General features: G+C 55.7%; 1 protein-coding gene across 2 annotated transcripts in view; it reads left to right on the plus strand.

Annotated features, from left to right (window-relative positions):
* Positions 1-17,222, plus strand: part of BCAM (basal cell adhesion molecule (Lutheran blood group)) — a 205,100-nt gene that overhangs the window by 106,043 nt on the left and 81,835 nt on the right. For both annotated transcript variants that reach the window (XM_078651272.1, XM_078651273.1), the window contains exon 4: positions 7,695-7,765. In XM_078651272.1, coding sequence (XP_078507398.1) covers positions 7,695-7,765 — 71 coding nt within the window. The remainder of the gene's footprint in view (positions 1-7,694; positions 7,766-17,222) is intronic.

Raw genomic sequence — 17,222 nt, forward strand, 5'->3', positions numbered from 1 at the left:
ATTTTCAAAAGGGAGGTCTCCATGTGCCCTTGCCGCTTGCAGGATGGTGTCCCGATCCCTATAATTGAGAATCCTGGCTATGATTGGTCTAGGTGGTGCCTCGGGTTTTGGCGGAGGGACCAGGGCCCTATGAGCTCTTTCCACCGTGAAGAAAGTTGATAATCTTTTCAGTTTCAGGTGAATTAGTATAATGTCTTATAAGAAGAGGTCCACACACGGGCCCTCCGCCCCCTCTGGAACTCCCACCACTCTTATGTTATTTCTGTGGGCACATTCTTCTTGATCTTCCAGTTTCATGGCCATTTGTTTGTTGATGGGCCAACTGCAGCACTTGTTCTTCCAATTTACGTGTGGTAGGCTGTAGCTCTGTGATATTTGTTTAGACCGTGATGACTCTCTCTGATGATTTATACATGTCTGCTCGTATCCGGTTCATTTCTTTTGTGAATTTGACAATCTTAGCCTCTAAGGTCGTGTCCTGGACTTGGATGGCTGCCATTTTCGCTCTGAGACAGGGTTCCACTGATCCCTCCTTTTTGCCACTTGTTCCTTCTTCCGGTGCCCATTGTTGCAGTATTGTGCATTTATCCAGCTTGTTGGATTGTACTGGTGGGACCCCTTTAGGTTTCATTATGGCAGGCTTCTTGGTGAGCTGTGCGGTCTCCAAGGTCACACGCTGTAGCAGCTCTTTTTCTTCCTGTGACTCCACTTCCGCTGTTGCTCTCAACCCGATGCGGGACTCCTCAGTTCTCCCATGCGACCCAGGACTATGCAGTTTATTTGGCGTGTCTTAGTATGCCAGTGGGCCCTCTTCTGTACATGCTGTCGCCTCTGTGCCATCCACTAGTAAGAGCGCAATGGTCTTCACTATTGCCCCAGTCTCTGTGCACTTATTCGACCTCTGTGTGTGGAGATAATGAGGGTCTCCCCGCCTTCTTTATTCAGGGTGCCCCCCCCAGTCCCAGGGCTCACCGATGAGCTATTTTCTTTATGACCAGTCCTGGATGTGTGCCCTGGTCGCCTCATGTGTCGCTCTGGGGGGATGGGCTACCCCACGCCACTTCCTGGTAATGGGGGTCACCTCCCTGAGCTCTCCCTCAGCATTGCCTTATCTGTACAGGGGTCACTTCCACTCTGCAGACCCCCTCGCTTCCCTCCTGGTGGGTATCACTCCTGCCCCTAGTGTCTTGCCAAGTGCAGATGGCCCGATGAAATCACCAACATAGGGGGCCCCACCACCTCCACCGTGCGAGCTGGGCGGGACGGTTTGGGATCAGTCTAACAAGGGGGTCCCAACTCCCGCCGGTCTCACCTTTACTAGTCCCTGGGGCTGCACCGTTTTTGGCCCGCAGCCTAATATCGGGGGTCTCTCCCCAGGTCTTATGCAGTGCCGCAGCCTCCTCCTGCAAGCCGTGGTCTCTTCACTGATGCCGTCCCGTCCTTCCACCTTTTTTACCTACCCGAGGCGGGGAGGGTGATCTGGTAAAGGATGTCTGCGGACGAGTCCGGCCGGCGTACACCTCCACACGATCACTCGTTCCGCTGTTGGTCAGTTGCGCTGCCCACCTTTGGTGAAAGTCTAGCGGGTGTACACCTCTACCCATCACTCGAGCCGCTGGTGGTCAGAGTTGCGCTGACCACCTTTGGGGCCAGTCCGGCGGGTGTACACCTATACCCATCACTCGAGCCGCTGGTGGTCAGAGTTCGCTGACCACCTTTGGTGCCAGTCCGGCGGGTGTACACCTCTACCCATCACTCGACCCACTGTTGGTCAGAGTTGCGCTGACTACCTTTGGTGCTAGTCCAGCGGGTGTACACCTCCACCTGATCACTTGAGCTGCTGTTGGTCAACGTTGGGCGGACCACTTTTGGTGCCAGTCCGGCGGGTGTACACCTCTACCCATCACTCGAGCCGCTGTTGGTCAACGTTGGGCGGACCACTTTTGGTGCCAGTCCGGTGGGTGTACACCTATACCCATCACCGACCCGCTGGTGGTCAGAGTTGCTCTGCCCACCTTTGGTGCGAGTCCGGCGGGTGTACACCTCCACCCGATCACTCATTCGGTTGTTGGTCAGAGTTGCGCGGCCCACCTTTGGTGCCAGTCTGGCGGGTGTACACCTCCACCTGATCACTCACGCCGCTGTTGGTCAAAGTTGCGCTGCCACCTTTGGTGCCAGTCCGGCGGTGTACACCTCCACCCGATCACTCGATCCATTGTTGGTCAGAGATGCACTGCCACCTTTGGTGCCAGTCCGGCGGGTGTACACCTCCACCCGATCACTCGTTCCGCTGTTAGTCAGTTGCGCTGCCACCTTTGGTGCCAGTCTGTCGGGTGTACACCTCCACCCGATCATTCGAGCCGCTGTTGGTCAATGTTGCGCGACCCACCATTGGTGCCAGTCCAGCAGGTGTACACCTATACCCATCACCCGACCCGCTGAGTTGCACTGCCCACCTTTGGTGCCAGTCCGGCGGGTGTACACCTCCACCCCATCACTCGAGACCAGCTGATTCTGGAGGGAGCCTTTGTTAATGAAATGTGAGACCAGCTGATTCTGGAGGGAGCCTTTGTAAATGAAATATGAGGCCAGCTGATTCTAGAGGGAACCTTTGTAAATGAAATATGAGGCCAGCTGATTCTGAAGGGAGTCTTAGTTAATGAAATATGAGACCAGCTGATTCTGAAGGGAGCCTTTGTTAAATATGAGGCCAGCTGATTCTGGAGGGAGTCATTGTTAATGAAATGTGAGACCAGCTGATTCTGGAGGAAGCCTTTGTTAATGAAATATGAGGCCAGCAGATTCTGGAGGGAGCCTTCAGTTAATGAAATATGAGGCCAGTTGATTCTGGAGGAAGCCTTTGTTAATGAAATATGAGACCAGTTGATTCTGGAGGGAGCCTTTGTTAATGAAATATGAGGTCAGCTGATTCTGGAGGAAGCCTTTGTTAATGAAATGGAGCCTTTGTTAATGAAATATGAGGCCAGCTGATTCTGAAGGGAGCCTTTGTTAATGAAATATTCAGTTAATGAAATATGAGGCCAGCTGATTCCGGAGGGAGCCTTTGTTAATGAAATATGAGGCCAGCTGATTCTGGAGGGAGTCTTAGTTAATGAAATATGAGGCCAGCTGATTCCGGAGGGAGCCTTTGTTAATGAAATATGAGGCCAGCTGATTCTGGAGGGAGCCTTTGTTAATGAAATGTGAGACCAGCTGATTCTGGACGGAGTCTTTGTTAATGAAATGTGAGACCAGCTGATTCTGGACGGAGTCTTTGTTAATGAAATATGAGGCCAGCTGATTCTGGAGGGAGCCTTTGTTAATGAAATGTGAGACCAGCTGATTCTGGAGGGAGCCTTTGTTAATGGATGGGGAGAGCTGGGGGGGGGCTGCAGAAGGGGTGGAGGGGGCTTTAAAAGGAAGTTATGGGGCGGGGTGGCAGTAAGTGAAGGGCCTGGGAAGGAAGGCGGGGGGGGGGGGCTGTAGCAGGTGCCTGGAGGGTTTGCAGAGTGGGTGCGTGGAGCTGGCATCTGCGGGTGTTATAAGGAAGTATGCAGGGTTTGGGGTGAAGGGCGTGTGTCAGGGCACGAGGTGTCTGGGGGGGTAAAGTATCCCGGGGGGGGGTCACAGGAGCCTGGTGTGGGGGCGGGGGGCGGGGGTCAGCAGGTGAAGGGGCCGAGCATGGCACGAGCTGCAGCACAGCGGGGCCGGGCGGGTGTTTTCTGTCCTTGAACTCACCCTCGGTGCCAACAGCGAGAACAAAGGCATCGAAAACCGGACCAGGAGGGGGCAGGAGGAGCCTGTACCAGGAGGGGCAGGAGGGGCAGGTGGAGCCTGTGCCAGGCGGGGGCAGGTGGGGGCAGGAGGGGCAGGAGGGGCAGGTGGAGCCTGTGCCAGGCGGGGTAGTTGGGCACAGGTAAGGCAGGTGGCGCCAGGTGGGCGCAGGTGGCGCCGGCGCGAGGCCTCCGGAGGCTCTTGAGAGCGACCCCCGTCTTCCCTCAGCCCCCCGCCCCTCCCCCACCCCAGAGAGCTAATTAAAGGCCTCTTTCTCTGCGCCCTCGGGGAGGGGCTGCGGGGCTCTGCTGGCAGGCTTTTGTTGGAGGCCGGCTCTGCCCCCCCCCCCCTCCAGCCCTCGGCGCCCCCATCCTTTCTTGCCTCCTCCCCCCTCCCCCTCAGCCATTCACAAGTGCATGAGAGGAGAACTAACGCGGGGAGGGGGGGGGGGCCCTTGAGGCCCCCCCCCCCTCCGCAGAGCCAGGCTGCTGTAGAATCAGGGGTTCACAACTCACCCCGAAACGGAGCCTGGGAAGCCGGTCTGAACCAGAGGGGGGGGGGGGGGGGGGCAGTGAGACTGAAGCCGAAGTCACTGCGACTCAGTGAGACTCACTGAAGGGTTCATGACCGGGGAATCAGTGAGACCCCCCCCCCCCCCCCCACTGAAGAGAGTGACTCAGTGACAGGGAATCAGTGAGACCCCACTGAAGAGTGACTCAGTGACAGGGAATCAGTGAGACCCCACTGAAGAGTGACTCAGTGACAGGGAATCAGTGAGACCCCACTGAAGAGAGTGACTCAGTGACAGGGAATCAGTGAGACCCCACTGAAGAGTGACTCAGAGACAGGGAATCAGTGAGACCCCACTGAAGAGTGACTCAGTGACAGGGAATCAGTGAGACCCCGCTGAAGAGTGACTCAGTGACAAGGAATCAGTGAGACCCCGCTGAAGAGTGACTCAGTGACAGGGAATCAGTGAGACCCCACTGAAGAGAGTGACTCAGTGACAGGGAATCAGTGAGACGCACTGAAGAGTGACGCAGTGACAGGGAATCAGTGAGACTCGCTGAAGAGTGACTCAGTGACAGGGAATCAGTGAGACCCCGCTGAAGAGTGACTCAGTGACAGGGAATCAGTGAGACCCCACTGAAGAGAGTGACTCAGTGACAGGGAATCAGTGAGACGCACTGAAGAGTGACGCAGTGACAGGGAATCAGTGAGACTCGCTGAAGAGTGACTCAGTGACAGGGAATCAGTGAGACCCCGCTGAAGAGTGACTCAGTGACAGGGAATCAGTGAAACCCTACTGAAGAGTGACTCAGTGACAGGGAATCAGTGAGACCCCGCTGAAGAGTGACTCAGTGACAGGGAATCAGTGAGACCCCACTGAAGAGAGTGACTCAGTGACAGGGAATCAGTGAGATGCACTGAAGAGTGACGCAGTGACAGGGAATCAGTGAGACTCGCTGAAGAGTGACTCAGTGACAGGGAATCAGTGAGACCCCGCTGAAGAGTGACTCAGTGACAGGGAATCAGTGAAACCCTACTGAAGAGTGACTCAGTGACAGGGAATCAGTGAGACCCCACTGAAGAGTTACTCAGTGACAGGGAATCAGTGAGACCCCACTGAAGAGTGACTCAGAGACAGGGAATCAGTGAGACCCCACTGAAGAGTGACTCAGTGACAGGGAATCAGTGAGACCCCGCTGAAGAGTGACTCAGTGACAAGGAATCAGTGAGACCCCGCTGAAGAGTGACTCAGTGACAGGGAATCAGTGAGACCCCACTGAAGAGAGTGACTCAGTGACAGGGAATCAGTGAGACGCACTGAAGAGTGACGCAGTGACAGGGAATCAGTGAGACTCGCTGAAGAGTGACTCAGTGACAGGGAATCAGTGAGACCCCGCTGAAGAGTGACTCAGTGACAGGGAATCAGTGAAACCCTACTGAAGAGTGACTCAGTGACAGGGAATCAGTGAGACCCCACTGAAGAGTTACTCAGTGACAGGGAATCAGTGAGACCCCACTGAAGAGTGACTCAGAGACAGGGAATCAGTGAGACCCCACTGACGAGTGACTCAGTGAGAGGGGAATCAGTGAGACCCCACTGAAGAGTGACTCAGTGACAGGGAATCAGTGAGACCCCACTGAAGAGTGACTCAGTGACAGGGAATCAGTGAGACGCACTGAGGAGTGAGTCTCCTTGACCAGCCTGAGACACTGACGAGCCTTGACTTAGTTGTTTAATTTCCCCTACAAAGGTCCCAGAGGGCTCCAAGGACAGAGTTTGTCTGTCCTGTCCTTGGACAGACGTGCACAGGGTGTAGCGCCTCAAGTCACACACTTTTGCTTTCCGGAGCTGTGGTCAACTGGGAAATAACTGAAACAAGCATTGGCATTGCCAGTAGGTCTCACTTTTGGGACCTTATAAGTATTTAGTCATGCAGCACAATATCATTGGTGAAACAACATCAACCATTGCATGGCTAAGCACTTGTAAGGTACAAGGTTTAGCTATGCACCAGCTGATGTTGTTGCACCAACCATATTGGGCTGCAAAACGAAATACTTATAAGGTCCCAAAAGCGAGACCTATTGGCTATGCCAATGCTTGTTTCTTATCTTGTGCATGACTCTTTCTGTGTAATACAAATGGCACAGAGCTATTTGCCTCGTATGTTTGCAGCAGTGCAACATTTCTATACTATGATCCCAAGTATCAGTGAGAGCGACGGAGGGGCATTATTACATTGATTTTGGCAAAGTTTGGCAAAGTTCCTGAACAAGACTGACTTTTGAAACTGTACAGAGGTGGGGAGTTGGCGTGTTTACACGTCCAGGGGGGCGGGGCCAGAAGCAGCAGCTGCCTGTGCTCCCAGGGTGAGGAATGCGTCACACAGCTGTCTGCAGGGCTCTGCTTTTAAAGGGTTCGGAACAGCTGCTTTCAGATCACTCTGTCACACGTGGGAAGGGGGGGGGAATGACGCGTTGACGTTAGCGTCTGTCCTCCTTCCAGTTCCTGTGAGAAGCATTTCCAGCTTACGGAGAATGCATCCTCCTTCATTTGGTTTTAGGTTTTTAGAACAGGTGCTAATTCCAGAAATTCTGGGACTGTGTTAAATGCTTAAAAGTTGTGGCACGCAAGCGCGCCATACGGGAAAGGGTGCAAGAGAGAACACACAAAAAGATAAGACGTAGAGAGAGCAATGGGATGTTACAGAATAAATCGTAGAAGGGGAGTGTGGGGTATGATTTGTGTGTGTGCAGGCACGCACTAAAAGAAAAGAAAAAAAGGAACTCGCAAGTGGTGCAAAAAAACCACGAAAAAAACTCACCAGTGGTGTGCGCGCGCACGAGACAGCAAAAGTGAAAGCAGCTGCAGCGCCACGTCTGGCAAGTGGTGTGCGATGTGCGCGCGCAATGACAAAAGCGGAAAGCCATATGGCGCCTCTGCTCGCCATTGTGTGCGTAACCACACGCTCTATTCCACCGAAAAAGCTGTGGTAGGCTTTTTAAAGCCCACTCACTAGATGTTTCGCCAGACAGCGTATGCGCTGGCTCAGGCGAGACCTAAAAATGAAGTAAACCCTGAACCACAAGACGGGGCCTGCAGAGGGAATAATATTCAAGAGCTTGTTATAATTATATTATATCAATAAGCAAATTATAATCAAGAGCTAACCCTCCCATCTCACGCTATATCAGAGCTAGGCACTGTGCCCGAAGACTCATGTTTCTGGTCACTCACACACAAAAGAAAACACTCACGAATACAACACACTGCCCCCCCGCCCCCTTCCCACGCTCCCGTGGTAGAGTGCCAACCATCTGAAAATGCCCGCGGGAGCCCACCGCGGGGCACGAAGCGCTACATAGCTGTACCTCAGTGAGCGTCTAATTCCCCCCGTCTCTCTTTGCAGATCCCCCCGAGGTGCCGGAAGTGGAGCTCACCGCCAGTGTCCTTTCAGTGACCAGCACCAAAGCCCACATGGTAAGTGCAGCCCCCACCCCAGTGTAGGGGTAACTGGGGAGTGCCCCACCCTGTGGGGGAGTGGGTCACTGGTGTCTGTGGGGGTTGGAGGTCACTGGTGGGAGAGGGGGTCACTGGTGTGTGGGTGGGGGGATCATGTGTGGGGTAGGAGGGTCACTGGTGTCTGTGGGGGTTGGGGGTCACAGGTGTGGGGGAGTGGGTCGCTGGTGTCTGTGGGGGTTGGGGGTCACTGGTGTCTGGGAGGGGGGTCGCTAGTGTGTGTGGGGTTGGGGGTGCACTGGTGTGGGGGAGGGGGTAGCTGTTGTGTGAGTGTGAGGGAGGAAGGTCACTGGTGTGTGTGGGGTGGGGGGCACCAGTGTTGGGGAGGGGTCACTGGTGTGTGGGTGAGGGGTTCACGTGTGGGGTAGGAGGGTCACTGGTGTCTGTGGGGGTTGGAGGTCCCTGGTGGGGGGAGGGGAGGGTCTCTGGTGTGTGGGGGTGGGGTGTTGGGACACCGGCGTGGGAGGGGGTCACTGATGTGTGGGTGGGGGGTCACGTGTGGGGAAGGATGGTCACTGGTGTCTGTGGGGGTTGGAGGTCACTGGTGTGGGGGAGGGGGGCACTGGTGTCTGTGGGGGTTGGAGGTCACTGGTGTGGGGGAGGGGGGCACTGGTGTCTGTGGGGGTTGGAGGTCACAGGTGTGGGGGAGGGGGTCACTGGTGTCTGTGGGGGTTGGAGGTCACTGGTGTGGGGGAGGGGGGCACTGGTGTCTGTGGGGGTTGGAGGTCACAGGTGTGGGGGAGGGGGTCACTGGTGTGTGTGGGTGGGGTTGGGGCACCGGTATGGGGGAGTGGGTCGCTGGTGTCTGTGGGGGTTGGAGGTCACAGGTGTGGGGGAGGGGGTCGCTGTTTGTGTGTGTGTGGGGTGGGGGGGCACCAGTGTGGGGGAGGGGTCACTGGTGTGTGGGTGGGGGGTCACTTGTAGGCTAGGAGGGTCACTGGTGTCTGTAGGGGTTGGGGGTCACAGGTGTAGGGGAGGGGGTCACTGGTGTGGGTGGGGTGGGGGGGCACCAGTGTGGGGGTTGGGGGTCACTGGTGTCTGGGAGGGGGGTTGCTGGTGTGTGGGTGGGGTGTTGGGACACTGGTGTGGGGAGACGGGCAGCTCTGGATATTGTGGTAGGGACCCCCCCCCCCGCGTAGGACTGAGGGGCTGAACAGAGACAAGACGGAAATGTTCCCTCTGAACGCTTCTCTTCTCACATGGGTAACGCCGATTTAAATGGCAACGGACTCGCATTAAATACTTAGGAATTTGGTTTTGTAATAACCTTTCAGACACTATCTTTTATAATGAATCCCATGTACTAGCTACGGGTAAAGATCTTTTGTCCTCCTGGTCTCCAAAATATGTTTCCTGGTGGAGAAGACTTCAAACTATTAAGATGATGATATCACTGATTATTAACTTGTTATCCTCCACGCTGCTTGTAAGATTGTCCTCATCCTTTTTCCGTGAGATTGAATTACTCACTTCAAAGTTTTTATGGAGTGACAAACGTGCCAGAATTGCATATACATATCTTCGGAAGCCATCTGACTTGGGTGGATATCATTTTCCAGATTGGAACTTGTATCAAATTGCTTTTTTATCGTCTCGGGGTGCTCTTTGGTTTTTACCGACTTCTCACCACGCCCCTCCGTGGATTTATATTGAGCGAGAGTTGTGTTCTCCCCTTTCTACCCCTTCTTTTCTCACTGCCTCAAAACTTGTGTAACCTCATTCAAGTCGTATTATTTCTGACACAATTAACGCTTTAAAATGTATAGATAAAAAGGCTTCCGTTCCCATTCATAAATCGAGATGGTCCTGATTATGGTATAATCCTAAAATTGTTCCTGATCTCGATCCGGTTACGATGTCTTCCGGGGCTAATCGAGCTCTGACGTTGGTTAAACATCTTTGACTCCAATCACGATCCTCTTCCTTTTTCTTCTTTGGCCAGCAAATGTAATCTTAACAATATGCATTTCTATTATTTTTTATTATTTAAGGTTGCCCTCTCTTAAATGACCCTCTGCACAGACTCCGTTACTATTCATACTGCCTCAAAAATATATACATTTGTATCTGCGCCACTTCCCTCACAGGTCACTATTACACAAGATAAATGGTCGCATCATTTTAATAGTGATATTTTCAAACATATCTCACAGGAGTCGTGGAAGTTAATTGGGAAGGTTTCTCTACGGGATAAGATCGCTCCTTCTCTTATGCTGAAGAGGCTCGCGGATGCTGTGGATGAATTACAGTCACAGGGAGCCCTAATGCGGCCACTCCTCGGTCCATGAACGTTGTAAGAAGGTCCCGGCCTCAGGGGTTGATGTCCCCTGAAGTCCTCTCATTCCTGGAACAAGTCCAGTCACCACTGGGACACCAGTCACTCGGTATCACATTTAAGTTGTGCTCCAGCGACTCTCCCAGGCCCAGCAAACTCGGATGCAACTTCGAGCACCAGACCCCGGTCCCTCGTGCTACATGGCAACGAGGGATATCCGTACAAAAATCTAGGCTACCAATATGCCCTGGCAGGCGTCCTCAGCTCTTGTGGCCCTGTGCGGCGAACAGGAGATCTGCCAACTGACCCGTGGAGTCACCTGCTGCGCCTGGGCTCGAGAAACGTCTTCTCCATGAGCAGGACACAGCAGGCACAGTCCCTCCTTGTTTTCTAGCTACCAGGAGGTGCAGCCTGTGTCGCAGGGTCCTTGGTGCAGCAGGTGCAGTATGCGTCGGTGCAGCCTCCTCGCAGGGTCCTTGTTGCAGCCGGTGCAGTCCTCATCGATGCAGCCTCTCTATGCTGGTCCCTCGGTGCAGTCCGTGCAGTCCTCGTCGGTGCAGCCTCTCTTTGCTGGTCCCTCAGTGCAGCAGGTACAGCCCGTGCAGGTGTAGCCTCTCTTAACAGGGTCCTTGTTGCAGCAGGTGCAGTCCTCGTCGGTGCAGCCTCTCTTCACAGGGTCCTTGTTGCAGCAGGTGCAGTCTTCGTCGGTGCAGCCTCTCTGCACAGGGTCCTTGTTGCAGCAGGTGCAGTCTTCGTCGGTGCAGCCTCTCTTTGCTGTTCCCTCAGTGCAGCAGGTGCAGTCTTCGTCGGTGCAGCCTCTCTTCACAGGGTCCTTGTTGCAGCAGGTGCTGTCTTCGTCGGTGCAGCCTCTCTTCACAGGGTCCTTGTTGCAGCAGGTGCAGTCTTCGTCGGTGCAGCCTCTCTTTGCTAGTCCCTCTGTGCAGCCGGTGCAGTCTTCGTCGGTGCAGCCTCTCTTCACAGGGTCCTTGTTGCAGCAGGTGCTGTCTTCGTCGGTGCAGCCTCTCTTCACAGGGTCCTTGTTGCAGCAGGTGCAGTCTTCGTCGGTGCAGCCTCTCTTTGCTTTGACCCTCGGTGCAGCCAGTGCAGTCCTTGTCGGTGCAGCCTCTCTTTGCTGGTCCCTCAGTGCAGCAGGTGCAGTCCTCGTCAGTGCACCCTCTCTTCACAGGGTCCTTGTTGCAGCCGGTGCAGTCTTCGTCGGTGCAGCCTCTCTTTGCTGGTCCCTCTGTGCAGCCGGTGCAGTCTTCGTCGGTGCAGCCTCACTTCACAGGGTCCTTGTTGCAGCAGGTGCAGTCTTCGTCGGTGCAGCCTCTCTTCACAGGGTCCTTGGTGCAGCAGGTGCAGGCCTCGTCGGTGCAGCCTCTCTTTGCTGTTCCCTCGGTGCAGCAGGTGCAGTCTTCGTCGGTGCAGCCTCTCTTTGCTGGTCCCTCTGTGCAGCCGGTGCAGTCTTCGTCGGTGCAGCCTCACTTCACAGGGTCCTTGTTGCAGCAGGTGCAGTCTTCGTCGGTGCAGCCTCTCTTCACAGGGTCCTTGGTGCAGTAGGTGCAGTCCTCGTCGGTGCAGCCTCTCTTTGCTGTTCCCTCGGTGCAGCAGGTGCAGTCTTCGTCGGTGCAGCCTCTCTTTGCTGGTCCCTCTGTGCAGCCGGTGCAGTCTTCGTCGGTGCAGCCTCTCTTCACAGGGTCCTTGTTGCAGCAGGTGCAGTCTTCGTCGGTGCAGCCTCTCTTCCCAGGGTCCTTGTTGCAGCAGGTGCAGTCTTCGTCGGTGCAGCCTCTCTTTGCTGGTCCCTCTGTGCAGCCGGTGCAGTCTTCGTCGGTGCAGCCTCACTTCACAGGGTCCTTGTTGCAGCAGGTGCAGTCTTCGTCGGTGCAGCCTCTCTTCACAGGGTCCTTGGTGCAGCAGGTGCAGTCCTCGTCGGTGCAGCCTCTCTTTGCTGTTCCCTCGGTGCAGCAGGTGCAGTCTTCGTCGGTGCAGCCTCTCTTTGCTGGTCCCTCTGTGCAGCCGGTGCAGTCTTCGTCGGTGCAGCCTCTCTTCACAGGGTCCTTGTTGCAGCAGGTGCAGTCTTCGTCGGTGCAGCCTCTCTTCACAGGGTCCTTGGTGCAGCAGGTGCAGTCCTCGTTGGTGCAGCCTCTCTTTGCTGTTCCCTCGGTGCAGCAGGTGCAGTCTTCGTTGGTGCAGCCTCTCTTTGCTGGTCCCTCTGTGCAGCCGGTGCAGTCTTCGTCGGTGCAGCCTCTCTTCACAGGGTCCTTGTTGCAGCAGGTGCAGTCTTCGTCGGTGCAGCCTCTCTTCACAGGGTCCTTGGTGCAGCAGGTGCAGTCCTCGTCGGTGCAGCCTCTCTTTGCTGTTCCCTCGGTGCAGCAGGTGCAGTCTTCGTCGGTGCAGCCTCTCTTTGCTGGTACCTCTGTGCAGCCGGTGCAGCCTTCGTCGGTGCAGCCTCTCTTCACAGGGTCCTTGTTGCAGCAGGTGCAGTCTTCGTCGGTGCAGCCTCTCTTCACAGGGTCCTTGTTGCAGCAGGTGCAGTCTTCGTCGGTGCAGCCTCTCTTTGCTGGTCCCTCTGTGCAGCCGGTGCAGTCTTCGTCGGTGCAGCCTCACTTCACAGGGTCCTTGTTGCAGCAGGTGCAGTCTTCGTCGGTGCAGCCTCTCTTCACAGGGTCCTTGGTGCAGCAGGTGCAGTCCTCGTCGGTGCAGCCTCTCTTTGCTGTTCCCTCGGTGCAGCAGGTGCAGTCTTCGTCGGTGCAGCCTTTTTTTGCTGGTCCCTCTGTGCAGCCGGTGCAGTCTTCGTCGGTGCAGCCTCTCTTCACAGGGTCCTTGTTGCAGCAGGTGCAGTCTTCGTCGGTGCAGCCTCTCTTCACAGGGTCCTTGTTGCAGCAGGTGCAGTCCTCGTCGGTGCAGCCTCTCTTTGCTGGTCCCTCGGTGCAGCAGGTGCAGTCTTCGTCGGTGCAGCCTCTCTTCACAGGGTCCTTGTTGCAGCAGGTGCAGTCTTCGTCGGTGCAGCCTCTCTTCACAGGGTCCTTGTTGCAGCCGGTGCAGTCCTCGTCGGTGCAGCCTCTCTTTGCTGGTCCCTTGGTGCAGCCGGTGCAGTCCTCGTCGGTGCAGCCTCTCTTTGCTGGTCCCTCGGTGCAGCAGGTGCAGTCTTCGTCGGTGCAGCCTCTCTTTGCTGGTCCCTCGGTGCAGTCTTCGTCGGTGCAGCCTCTCTTTGCTGGTCCCTCGGTGCAGTCTTCGTCCGTGCAGCCTCTCTTTGCTGGTCCCTCGGTGCAGTCTTCGTCCGTACAGCCTCTCTTCACAGGGTCTTTGGTGCAGTTGGGCTCTCTTTCTTCCATACTTTGCTCCAGTCCAATGAGATCCGAGTTCTTGATGCCACGGGCACAGTTTTTATGCTCAGCCAATGTCCTCAGGGTAGGATTAGGTTGCTAGCCTACGGACTACCAGGTTTCCTCCCTCCTGATGGCTACTTTCATCAAAGTGTGGCATCTGGCTATCTCAGGATGCCCCTTCTGCTCACCTCCAATATGGCAGAACCCCTCCGTAGCCTGTCCCCAGAAGTGTGGCTCACAAGGGGGCTACGAGCCCCTGGGAAACCGGTTTGACAAGTGTGTTCCCGTCTCCTTCCTGAGTGCCAGCATGTCTGCTTGAGCAGTCGAGCAGCCGCTCTCCCAAGTGTTTACCATTCGCCCTTCAAAGGCGGCTTCTCCTTTGAAGCTCACCTTTTGGGCTCCCATGTGGCTTCCTTCCAGGAGAGGTGGCTCCTCTCTCCCACACAGGCTTCCATTGTGTTCTTTCCAGCGTCCATTACCCGTCTCTCCAGGCGGGCAGAAAGCTGTCTCTGCGGCAGGCCCCGTGTGCACCCGTGGCCCGGCGCAGGGGACTTAGGGCAACAAAGTGGGAGTTGCACTCAGCTTCATGTTACAATATTTTGGACTTGGGCATCAAGTCGGGCTTAATGCAATGAGTTGTTTGAGAGCCTAAGTCTCCTCTTTACTAGTCCCAGACAGCCGTGAGCAGGGCTGCTGCGTCAGCCTGTAGCTCTGCACTCGCCAATGTGGCTACTAGCCTTTCCCACAGTAACATTTCAATTGCAGTTTTTACCTTAGGGGTGGCTTACCTACACTACAAAGGGAAGATTGGGCTTTGCTGTTCCTTTAAAGGGGACAAGTCGAGTTAGCAGTTTGATACTGCCATTCCAGTCTGCAGTGGCGGACCGGGAGCCATGTGTTACCTTGAACACACCCAAGGTGGACGGCCAGTGCTGCAGTCCCAGGTGAGACCCTCTAACTTACAGGCCTCGGGCCCCTGGGTACCGTATACTAGAGACTTACAAGTAAGGTAGCCCACGCCAATCAAACATATGCAGTTTAGGGTCAGGGGCTGGCACTGAGGTCTGGTTGGCGGCCTCTGTGCACTCTCAGAGTTGAGAAACCAGCAGCATCAGCCCAAAGCTCTGGAGGTGGCCGGGCAGAAAGAGGCGTGTCCTTCCATCGTGCACCCACTCAGATTGGGCAGGGGGCACCCTCTGTTTCCATTGGCGCAGAGAGCCACTGTGGCCACAAACCACACCGTATCTTCCCACTGCTTGTCACGATTCTCAGGATCCATTTCTGCCAGAGTATCGTGAAGAACCATCAGTGGCGCCGTTGGCCGTGAGTCGAGGACTCTGCTGGAGTTCATGGCGCTTAGGACTCGACACAAAAAGGATTGCAGAGAGGGACAGGAGTGTAAGATGTCACCAGCCGGATGGTCAGGCTCCGGTGGGTTCCCGAGGGTGCTAGGTTGGCCACCTGCAGTCTGTGTGGGGAGCAGTGCCAGTGCTGCAGGCCTGTCCCTGGCATGTGTTTCCAGCATCTTGAAGCGCTCCGTGTCGGAGTATCCTCTCCCCAGCCGTCTCTGCCATTGATCTCGGAGGGATCCGGAGTGGTCGTGAGTGCAGATTATCGAACGACACGGAGTACAGTCCAGAAATGGCCCCTGTGCCCTGTGGTGATCTGGCACCTTGCAGGCGGTGCTCCAGTTAGTTCCACAGGTTCTGTGCCTCAAGGTGGACTTTGGTTCGTAGATCATGAAAGGATTGAAGGCGGCCACGTGCCACAGTTTACCCATTGTGTGAATGCCGCGGTCGCCTGGTCCATACTCCCTGCACAGTATCCTTCGCCCATCAATTTGAATGGGTTTATTGTGCCCAATGGGGACTGTGTCATAGAGATAGTCATAAGACCCCAGGAGCCGGTGCGTGGCCTCGCAAGTGTGGGTGGCTTTATTAAGAATGGGACCTCCTATCCCGCCTTCGCTGCCAGGGCGTTGTAATGTGCGTTACGTACAGTAGTGCCCTTGAGGAGATGACCTTCTGTCCAGACCCCAGCAGGGCGCCCTGGCTCGTCACATCTTTGATGTGCCCCCTTCAGACTGTGCACCGTTGGCCCTGGAACTGGTCAATGGTGGGATTGTCTTCCTAACTGTCATTAGTTCCATGTGTAATGTCAGTGTCACTCCTATATAGTGCCTTCTCTTTGGACACGTTGATGCTCTGGACCTCCTTGGTGCCAGACGTGGTGCCCCTCTTCTGCATGTGGTGGGTGATGACTCTTCCATCCTTCTCAGGAGGAGGAGAGACGTCACTCGGTTGATGCTCTGGACCTCCTCGGTGCCAGACGTGGTGCCCCTCTTCTGCATGTGGTGGGTGATGACTCTTCCATCCTTCTCAGGAGGAGGAGAGACTTCACTCGGTTGATGCTCTGGACCTCCTTGGTGCCAGACGTGGTGCCCCTCTTCTGCATGTGGTGGGTGATGACTCTTCCATCCTTCTCAGGAGGAGGAGAGACGTCACTCGGTTGATGCTCTGGACCTCCTTGGTGCCAGTCGTGGTGCCCCTCTTCTGCATGTGGTGGGGATGACTCTTCCATCCTTCTCAGGAGGAGGAGAGACGGCACGCGGTTGATGCTCTGGACCTCCTTGGTGCCAGTCGTGGTGCCCCTCTTCTGCATGTGGTGGGTGATGACTCTTCCATCCTTCTCAGGAGGAGGAGAGACGTCACTCGGTTGATGCTCTGGACCTCCTCGGTGCCAGACGTGGTGCCCCTCTTCTGCATGTGGCGGGGATGACTCTTCCATCCTTCTCAGGAGGAGGAGAGACGTCACTCGGTTGATGCTCTGGACCTCCTCGGTGCCAGACGTGGTGCCCCTCTTCTGCATGTGGCGGGGATGACTCTTCCATCCTTCTCAGGAGGAGGAGAGACGTCACTCGGTTGATGCTCTGGACCTCCTCTGTGCCAGACGTGGTGCCCCTCTTCTGCATGTGGCGGGGATGACTCTTCCATCCTTCTCAGGAGGAGGAGAGACGTCACTCGGTTGATGCTCTGGACCTCCTCGGTGCCAGACGTGGTGCCCCTCTTCTGCATGTGGCGGGGATGACTCTTCCATCCTTCTCAGGAGGAGGAGAGACGTCACTCGGTTGATGCTCTGGACCTCCTCGGTGCCAGACGTGGTGCCCCTCTTCTGCATGTGGCGGGGATGACTCTTCCATCCTTCTCAGGAGGAGGAGAGACGTCACTCGGTTGATGCTCTGGACCTCCTCTGTGCCAGACGTGGTGCCCCTCTTCTGCATGTGGCGGGGATGACTCTTCCATCCTTCTCAGGAGGAGGAGAGACGTCACTCGGTTGATGCTCTGGACCTCCTCGGTGCCAGACGTGGTGCCCCTCTTCTGCATGTGGCGGGGATGACTCTTCCATCCTTTTCAGGAGGAGGAGAGACGTCACTCGGTTGATGCTCTGGACCTCCTCTGTGCCAGACGTGGTGCCCCTCTTCTGCATGTGGCGGGGATGACTCTTCCATCCTTCTCAGGAGGAGGAGAGACGTCACTCGGTTGATGCTCTGGACCTCCTCGGTGCCAGACGTGGTGCCCCTCTTCTGCATGTGGCGGGGATGACTCTTCCATCCTTCTCAGGAGGAGGAGAGACGTCACTCGGTTGATGCTCTGGACCTCCTCTGTGCCAGACGTGGTGCCCCTCTTCTGCATGTGGCGGGGATGACTCTTCCATCCTTCTCAGGAGGAGGAGAGACGTCACTCGGTTGATGCTCTGGACCTCCTCGGTGCCAGACGTGGTGCCCCTCTTCTGCATGTGGTGGGGATGACTCTTC

The sequence above is a fragment of the Lissotriton helveticus genome, chromosome 7 (assembly GCF_964261635.1).
Source record: "Lissotriton helveticus chromosome 7, aLisHel1.1, whole genome shotgun sequence".
NCBI lineage: Eukaryota > Metazoa > Chordata > Amphibia > Caudata > Salamandridae > Lissotriton > Lissotriton helveticus.